Source organism: Clupea harengus, unplaced genomic scaffold (genome assembly GCF_900700415.2).
Source record: "Clupea harengus unplaced genomic scaffold, Ch_v2.0.2, whole genome shotgun sequence".
NCBI classification, from domain to species: Eukaryota; Metazoa; Chordata; class Actinopteri; order Clupeiformes; family Clupeidae; genus Clupea; species Clupea harengus.
Window position 1 is genome coordinate 34376 of NW_024879688.1, and position 9593 is coordinate 43968.

Sequence of the window (9593 nt, forward strand, 5' to 3'; positions counted from 1 at the left end):
ACCACTGCTCTTTTCCCTTTACATGCTACCCTTAGGTGCTGTCATAAGGAACCATGGCATTAACTTCCACTGGTATGCTGATGACACCCAACTCTACCTATCCATGAAACCTGATTGTATTTACCCAAGATAGAAACTTGCCTGCAAGATGTAAAATATTGGATGGCTAACAACTTCCTGCTCCTCAACTCTGATAAAACTGAGGTTATGCTTGTAGGCCCCGATCAATTGAGAATGACACTATCTAGCCATCTATCCACACTCGATGGCATCCCAACACCCAATACTAGCATCAAAAACCTTGGTGTAACTATCAACCAAGACCTCCTACTTGACTCACACATAAAACAGATCTCAAAGACATAATTTTTTCATTTACGCAATATTGCCAAAATTAGAAAAGTCCTATCCCTCCAAGATGCAGAAAAACTAATCCACGCATTTATTACTTCCCGACTAGATTACTGCAATGCTCTCCTGTCCGGATGCAGCATCAACTCAATAAAGAGCCTCCAACTTATACAGAACGCTGCTGCCCGTACACTCACAGAACTAAAAAATATGAGCACATCTCACCTGTACTTGCCTCTCTGCATTGGCTCCCTGTCAAAAGTAGAATTGATTTCAAAGTACTCCTGCTAACATACAAAGCCCTACATGACCTGGCTCCAAACTACCTTAAGGAATGAGTTGTCCCCTACCGCCCTCCAAGTCCGCTCCGTTCCCAGAGTGCAGGCCTCCTTGTAATTCCAAAAATATCAAAAACCACAGTAGGAGGCAGAGCCTTTAGCTACCAGGCCCCCCTCCTCTGGAACAATCTCCCTGCCTCCATCCGAGATGCAGACACCCTACCTATATTCAAATCGAGACTAAAGACATACCTCTTTAGTGTATCCTATAGCCACTAGTAATTGCGTCAACAAACCCATCACCTGCTGGGCCAGCCAGTCAGCAAGCATAACTAGACATATCTGAACACACAAGAATTAAAAATAAAAATGTATAACACTGGGCTACAGACAGCGTATGTTGTACCCTGCAACCCTATCAAAGCTTACGACTTAAATCTCCATATGTACCAAACCAAACTAATGGCTAAATGCCAGCATAACTAAACATAACTAATGCCAAATCAAACTAAATGCCAAACCAAACTAAATGCTAAATGCCAGCATAGCTAAACACATCTAAACACATGCAATACCCCCCTAATCAACTAAACTGGGCTACAGATAGCGTATGTTGTACCGTGAAGGAGTGCGACAGATCCCGGGTACAGCACACGGCGCGTTTTGCGACTGTCACCAGCCAACTAAATACTAAATAAAATTCCCATACACCTAGCCAGGCAGCCTCTCTCTCTCTCTCTCTCTCCCTCTCCCTCTCCCTCTCCTTTCTTATCACATTGCTAATGCCTATAATAACCCACTCACTCTGTTCTTTTTCTTTCTCTCCTAATCTAGACTATCTTCGCTATGGGACGCTGCTGTAGTCTCTCCACCCAGTCTACCTGTAGAAACCCTCGGCCAATTGCACCCACCGCCACCGCACTGCCGTACACTTACTCTACCTCATACCCTATGCTAGCATTTATATACAATATATATTATTGCCACCATCAACATGTTTCGCTGTTCCTACTCCTCTTACCCCTGTAACAGTAACCCTATGAGCACAGTGTATACCCACTAAACTGGTCTTGTCTGTATTATGTATTTACCACCGGATGTCTGTATATATATATTATGTACATCTATCAAATGCAGGCTATGTACAACACCTGTTGTTTCCCTTCCCCTTCTGCCACACAACCCTCCCCCATCCCCCCTTCCTATCTCCACCCGGCCGACCTCAAGCAGATGGGTCCCCCCTTATGTGCCGTGGTTCTGCTTAAGGTTCCTTCCTGACTAACAGGGAGTTTTTTCTTGCCCGTGTTGCCATTGTGCTTGCACTAAGGGGGTTCAGGCTCTGGGCTCTGTAAAGCGCCTAGAGACAATTGTATTGTTATGGCGCTATATAAATAAAATTGAATTGAAATTGAATTGAATTAAACATGGCATTTGCTCACAACTAGTGCAGACACGCGCTAACATACGCAAATAGATTACGTAGCTAACATTAGCGTTGGGCTCATCATGAGGCCTTTTGTTTAAACATTTGTTCAGTTGACCCAGAATTTATTTCTGGTGCTGACATCAGGTTTCAGCACCATTTACATTACATTTAGTCATTTAGCAGACGCTTTTATCCAAAGCGACTTACAATGTATACACATTTTACATTTACACTGATGGCACACTGCACATCAGGAGCAATTAGGGGTTCAGTGTCTTGCTCAAGGACGCTTCGACAGGGAATCGAACTAGCAACCTTCTGATTACTAAACGACTTCTCTACCTCCTGTACCACTGTCGCACCAGAGTGAATTGATTCGTCTAGATCTTTCAGTTGGTTTGTACGTTTATTTTTCTTTGCTTTTATTGTATGTTCATATCTTTTGAGGGATTCAGAATACTGAATGTGAATATCTTCATTGTCTGGTTGCCGATGTTTTTGAAAATGAGGTCAGTACTTCCTGTGAGTAGACGATGGGTAGACTCAAAGACGATACGGATGTAATTCTAGAATGTTGATTGGTTAAGATTAGTTACCAGGCAGGAACTGGCTAATACCAGGACCTCTATTTTTTCGCTGAGCTACAACGTAGTTCGCCTGACTTTTAAACGATCGTTTTATTTATTTATTTTAATTCTGTGAAGTTATACGTTTTAATACTCAACTGTTTTGTTAACCAAATTTTGACATCGTATCTTGGTCGCAAAAACAATATAGCACATCAATGCAGCAACCTAGAAATTCTATGAAACTCCTATGCCTACTACAGGTTATTGAAATCAGTTTCCGAGAATGGCAAACAAAAAATATGTACACCGTATATAGCTAGTTAGTTATCTTGCATAAATTCATTTAAGCTAACCAATTAAATATTTTTTACAAAAACCTATCGATTGTGTATGTATGTGTGTTTGTTAGAGTGCTAGCTTGAGCTAACCAAACACAGTACAGTAGCTAGCTAGCTAGCGTAGCTATGGCAGTTATCAGACAGTGTCAAACATCGGCCGTTCAGTTAAACAATAAAAATGATTCATTTAATAATGGATTATCAATCTATATGCTCAGTTTACTAATGGATTAACATGACAACGTGAACGTTTGCCGATAACACACGCCGTCCGATAATTAACAAAGTTACAATAGGTAGTTAGCTCATGTAAGATACTGTAATTTAAGCTAACCAATTAAATAACTTTCACACAAAAAAACCATCGATTATGTGTGTTTGTGATGTGTAACATATATCCTTTATCAATCACTCTCAGTTAATGTTATTTAACGCTACAGATTACACCTAGCACACGTGTAATTCAGTTGCTATTAATGTTGAACAGCAGCGTTAAACGTGACACCACATTAAATGTCAGGCAAACGACGTTGTAGCTCAGCAAAAAAGTAGAATTCCTGGTATTAGCCAATCAAATAAATGGTGTTTTCCGTTCCTGCCCGGTAACTAATCTTAACCAATCAACATTCTAGAATTACATCCGTATGCGGATCGTTTTTGAGTCTACACATCGTCTTACACTTCCAAGTAACTCACTATTTGGGAAGATGCCAGTTATAAATGTTATAAATGTTAGGTGATGTGTTTCACACTTTACAATAAAGCTCCCTTTTGCCAATGGCAAGTACATGTTAGTAACTGATAAATGATGATGTGTTTCACACTTTACAATAAGGCTCCCTTTTGCCAGCTATAAATGTTAGTAACTGATTAATAGATGATGATGTGTTTCACACTTTACAAAAAGGCTCCCTTTTGCTAGTTACAAATGTTAGTTACTGATTAATAAATGATGATGTGTTTCACACTTTACAATAAGGCTCCGTTTTGCCAGTTATAAATGTTAGTAACTGATTAATAAGGGGTGATGTGTTTCACATTAATGAGTAGTAAGCAGTAACTTGATCTTGGATGGATGGATGGATACTTTATTAATCCTGAGGAAAATGTTAGGACATCCAGTAGCATCCAGACACAACATACACAAATCATAACAAAGAAAACACAATTAAACATATTTTTCTTTATTTCTATATCAACTCTGGAAACACAGACACGACAATAAGACCATAGTGTGCATCCCATGTAAATCAAATCGAAAATATTAGTTTTTTAATTGGGGGGGGGGGGGCAGTTAAGGGATAGACAGTGGGTTGCCAAGACGGGGATGTTCCCAAATATTGAGCCCGCATCGATGTATAAAAACTAGTGCTGTCAGTTTAACGCGTTATTAACGGCGTTAACACAAACCCATTTTAACGCCGTTCATTTTTTTATCGCGAGATTAACGCGTTTTTAAAAAAAAAAATTTTTTAGATTAACATTCTTTTTGGTCTCGCAAACTGTGTAGTAGACTAACGTTACGGTTTGAGTGAATGGTGAGCGCGATACGGTGAATTGGATGATAAAAAGCTTCTGAATGGAAAGTTTACTTTTAAAAGTTGTGTTGTGCAAAAGAAGCGAGCTTCACTGTTGTCTAAAAATGGCAGGCAGCTGGCTGAAAGCAAAGAAGTAGTAGGCTTACCTTTTATTGGTAACCTAACTGTTACGGTTCATTGTTTCTGAAATAAGAGGCCTGACTGCTATGTTCCCGGCAAACTTGAAAAAGAGAAAATATTAAGCCATGGTTTAACTGCACTATAGGCTGAGTCCTTGTTTACCTGAAATGTGCACTTTATAATTTTATTTTGTACCGCCCTGTTTGGCAATGTTGGTTTTCAATAAAATAAAACATTTGCTTAAAGCAAGCCAATCCACTTTTCCATGTTGATAAGGGCATTAAAATAAAAATAAAATGATGGAAAAAATTAATAAACGAAGAGACATTTAGAATAGATACAAATGTGCGATTAATCACGATTAATTTTGAGTTAACTGACATAAATGCGATTAATCGCGATTACATATTTTAATCGTTTGACAGCACTAATAAAAACTGTTATAACTCATTTATAATGGCTTATTAATGACTTACAAAGTGTTTACAACCTAATCAATAACCTAATTATAAACCATTTATAAACCTTTATAAATGGAGCCTTATTGTAAAGTGGTACCGTAAATTTTCTTTTACACTTCAGACCTTAACTTGAACTGTTGAATACACACACACACACACACACACACACACACACACACCTATCCTACATGGTCACTAGCTGTGTGATGTGTCCACACAGTATCCGGTGATACATTTACACAAAAGATTTGGCTTCATCACTGCCAATGGTTCATATCTTTGTCAAGTCGTCCCAAAGAGTGATTCAAACTGTATGTTATTATCAACCCATAAAAGACCAGAGACCAGACCAGAGCTGTAGAGTAAAATAGTAAATCATTTTTATTGAGCACAAATCATATGATGACATTTAGTCCAGTAGTGACAGTCACGATACAGAGCCCAACCCAACACTAAACATATCTAACAATTCTACCATGACAACTATAGTATGAAAGTGATGTATGATACAATGATACATTTGCATAGACAGAAAAAGCTGAAAATAAAATAATAGCAAAACTGTAAGAATAACCATAAGCCATTAAAAAAAACATAAGCTGTTAAATACTGATTACAGGATTGAAACAGGATTTAACATCAACACAATTACAAGCATACAATAATAACTCTGAACTCTCATTTGATGAAGAGCTTGGATACATGAATAATGTTATGATTATCCTTCACACCAATTACACCGAGCCACCTCTCATCTTACAGACATCATCCCCACTGGTAAGGCTTTAGGGGACTATATATTCAGACAGCATCCCCACTGGTAAGGCTTTAGGGGGATATATATTCTTCCACCAGAGAATTTAAATGACAATATAGTGACAGAATAGCAAAAACATATGTAGTTCAATTTCAAAACCTTCATTTTATATGATGAATTAACAAACACACAATTATTTTTGTAATTACAATTTGCATGGACAGATCTGCCAATTAAGATGCAAACCAACTGACTATTAAGACTGACTATTAAGATGATTACCAATTGTTGAAGAGGCCCTTGCCAGTAGACTTCATGTTCTTCCATGTTAACTTGTCTTCTCCAAATAGAGGTATTCCCTTCTTCACCGAATCCATAATAATTGCTGATTTTCTTATTTGATGTAACTCTTTCATACGCTGCTGATATCCAGGTTTGGCCACCTGTTTCTCTGTCTCTATGAGGACATCGATGTAATCTGGAGTAGACAAAGGATCTGGACGAAGGGCAATCTCTCTCAGACGTTGCAGGCTTTTAGCTGAAGTCTCCATCATTACTGCAACTTTCTTCTGCACCTGCACACATTCAATTTCCAGTTGTGTAATGATTTTCTCTGTAGTCATCGTCTTATTCAGTGCTGTCTCATATTTACTCTTCAGATCCTGATACGTCCTCTTCTCTGTTACACGTTGTGTGTCCCATTGGTAAGTCATGTTAAAATGATCACTCCAGATGCATTTGTTGGGACACACTGTGCAGTTTCCATCTTTCATTGCAGCACAGCCACTTTTGTCTTCATCCTTTGGTATCTTACAAGGATAGTGGCAGGTGAAGTTGCACCCATGACAGTTGGTGATAAAGGTTCCTGATTTAATATCAATCTTCTCAGATTTTTCAACCTCTACTTCATAATTAAAGTCCTCATTTGCCTTCATGTGGGTCTCGTGGTTTTGCAGTATCCCTCTTGTGGTGTTTATTTCCTCCAGTTTAGACAAACCTACCCGGATCATTGGCTGCACCCCCTCAACAGTTGCCTCAAGCTGTCTGCGCTCTTCGAGAACTTCCTTTGTCAGGGTCAAACTCTGGGGTTTCATCGTGTTTAGATGAGTGAAGAATTTATTCATGCTGGCTTTCCCCATATTCCAGAACATGGTATCAAAGATGTTCTCTTCATCGTTTGCTGTATGTTTGACAAAAAGCACAGAGTTGTTGAATTTAAAATGAAGAGGGGAGCCATTTGATGGATTCAATGCACATGGGATGTTGTCAGCTTTGATTGCCTCCAGTACTGGGGGAGATTTGCCATCAGCAAAGGTCACAAGAAGAATGATGTTGTCTGCGATGTCCTTCCCAAAAATGGAGAGGATGGCATTAAAGATGTATGTCTGTGTGGGTGTCAGACGAGCTAACGCAGACTGCACTACAAAGCACACTGCATCAATTTCATCAATTCCACCCTTGACTGAGAAAAACTGTCTTATTTTTTCTGTGATTTCTTTGTCTTGTTTGATTCCTCTGGTGTCCCCAAACCCTGGAGTGTCAATGATTGTGAGAGAGAATGGAACTTGGAATCCATCTGTGTGGTAAATCTCATAGGCTGTCACCTCCGAGGTCTGACTGCAGGCTTGTGTTGTGTTAGTTTGTTCATCTATCAGTTTATATCTCCAGTTGTCCTTCCATTCAACTCCAAGAACGTAGTTGATCATGCCGTTGATGAGGGTGGTCTTGCCAGATCCAGTGGCACCAACAACCATGATGGTTTTGTTTGATGGTTTGTTTGTTGGTGGGCTTCCAAAAACCTTCTTGTTGAGGTGACCATCTCGTGCTGGTTTCAGATTTAACAGGTGGACTGGTGGAAGCAGATCATCACCTGGAACTTCAGTGTACTCCTCCTTTTTCAGTTGTACTTTCTAAGTTTTCAGAAAGAAAAGAAAAATAAGTTGCATTTTAATGCATCCCCACTGATGATATAATGTTCTGCAACACACACATATGGCACACACACATACTGTTACGACCCCCCCAACCCCCAGTCAGTGCAGGGACAGTGTTGATTGGTTCATGCTGCACACTTGTGTATGGGTATATAGGGGGATCTTTTCTCTCGCTGGTGGGACACTGTCTTTCACTAAGGCACTTTCTCTCGCCCATTGTCTCACCCTCTGTCTTTCTCTCTCTTTACACTGATGCACTCATTGTATGCACACACATACACATTTTCATCTTTCTTAGACTTCTTGTTTAATTGCAGGGTAGGCGATTCCGGAGACACCAGATAGATAAATATCCCAGCTCCTACTTTCAGACACCTCTAAAGCCCCTCCTCCAGACACAGTGCAGCTAATTGTTGTCATTGTTAACCATATCCAACTACATTATATCTCATTCATGTCTCATTCTCCTTTTCACAACTACAAAAACACACCAATAAACTACATCACCACATTTGTAAAATGTTCAAAGTCAATATAAACCAACACAAGATAAATTCACCCTCAACATGATACTTGCTCATAACTAATGCAGACACCCGCTAACATACACAGATAGATTAAGGGCAAACTGTAAGTCATGAGATGAAAGTGCACTATGAATGGGAGAGGATGTATTAATCTGTACATATACTGTACATATAAATACAGTATTTTTGTAATTACCTCATTGTGTGTTTTTGTGTAAGCTATGTGAATGTGTGTTTTATAATTCATGAGAATTGCTTCTGCAACACTGCAATTTCCCTTGGGGATCAACAAAGTAATCTATCTATCTTTCAATCTACTGCATTTTGTTTGTGCCTTATGTGCCTTTATTGGAATTGAGTTTAGAGAAAAATGAGACCTTGTTTCAGAGAACTTGTGAAAGCAGTTGTAAAAACTGTAATAACAAAAAGTATTTTTTTACCAACACAGTATTTCAAAGTGTTCTGTGCAGAAACACATAATGAACAATATTTTGTTGTGTGCAAGAGGTCAAATGGACCCTTTGTACATGATATATAAAACAGAGACTGCGTGACCCTATATGGGTTTTGACACAGAAAGTCTTTAACATCACTACCAATATCCTCCTTTGGAACTAGTACAGATGTGAGGGACTTTGAAGGGCAATCAAGTCCCTTCAATGTCTGATTGACTTCAATCTTCAATGTCTGATTGTGTCAATGTGTGTAATGTTTTGTCAGCACTACTGTACCGTGTTGCCTGCAGGCTCCGCTGTCTGCTTGCTGGCTGACATTGTGTCTGTCTGGGGGGCGAACAACTGTGATGATAAAACAGATAAAGCAAGAATTAATTAATCCAATATTACACTGTTTGATCAGTTTTGAATAAGGCCTTGATCTTGGTGTAGTCTTGTGAGCCAGACGTTTGACTATCAGCATGTTTTGTGGGAAACACGGTCTCTCTCTTTGGCAAAAGTCTGCCAACATTGAATAGAAAGGGTCAGCTGACTGTCATTCAAAATTCAGAGTACCTGTGACTCTTACTCAAGTAGGCCTATATTTACAATTTAAAAAAATGTACTTCATGTAGGAGAGGTGAGGAGTAGCGCTGAGAGGAGGAGGAGGGTGAACAGGAAGGTCAAATTAAATGTACATATTCTCTGTTCCATTAGTCTATATGTCTCACTTCTTTGATATGAAATAATTTGTATTCACACACACGCACAGCTTCTAGCCTACAACGTCGACTGCTTTGGCTACATAAACATTTACGTAGACACCGCATTGGTCGCTTGTTACCTTTCCTTATGTTCTT

At 39.2% G+C, this 9593-nt stretch overlaps 1 protein-coding gene across 1 annotated transcript; it reads right to left on the reverse strand.

Annotated features, from left to right (window-relative positions):
• Positions 1–6116: 6116 nt before the first annotated feature.
• On the reverse strand, positions 6117–9072 carry LOC122129886. The gene is made up of 2 exons (XM_042704617.1): positions 9031–9072; positions 6117–7748 (listed from the first exon to the last, which is right to left on the reverse strand). The coding sequence occupies exons 1-2, from the start codon at positions 9070–9072 to the stop codon at positions 6117–6119; spliced, it is 1674 nt and encodes a 557-aa protein (XP_042560551.1).
• Positions 9073–9593: the final 521 nt, after the last annotated feature.

Excerpts from the sequence above, each read along its gene's own strand:
- LOC122129886 (XM_042704617.1), bottom strand. The coding sequence starts at position 9,072 with ATGTCAGCCAGCAAGCAGACAGCGGAGCCTGCAGGCAACACG. Across the intron at positions 7,749-9,030 it reads CGGAGCCTGCAGGCAACACG|AAAGTACAACTGAAAAAGGA; the intron begins GTACAGTAGTGC and ends CTGAAAACTTAG.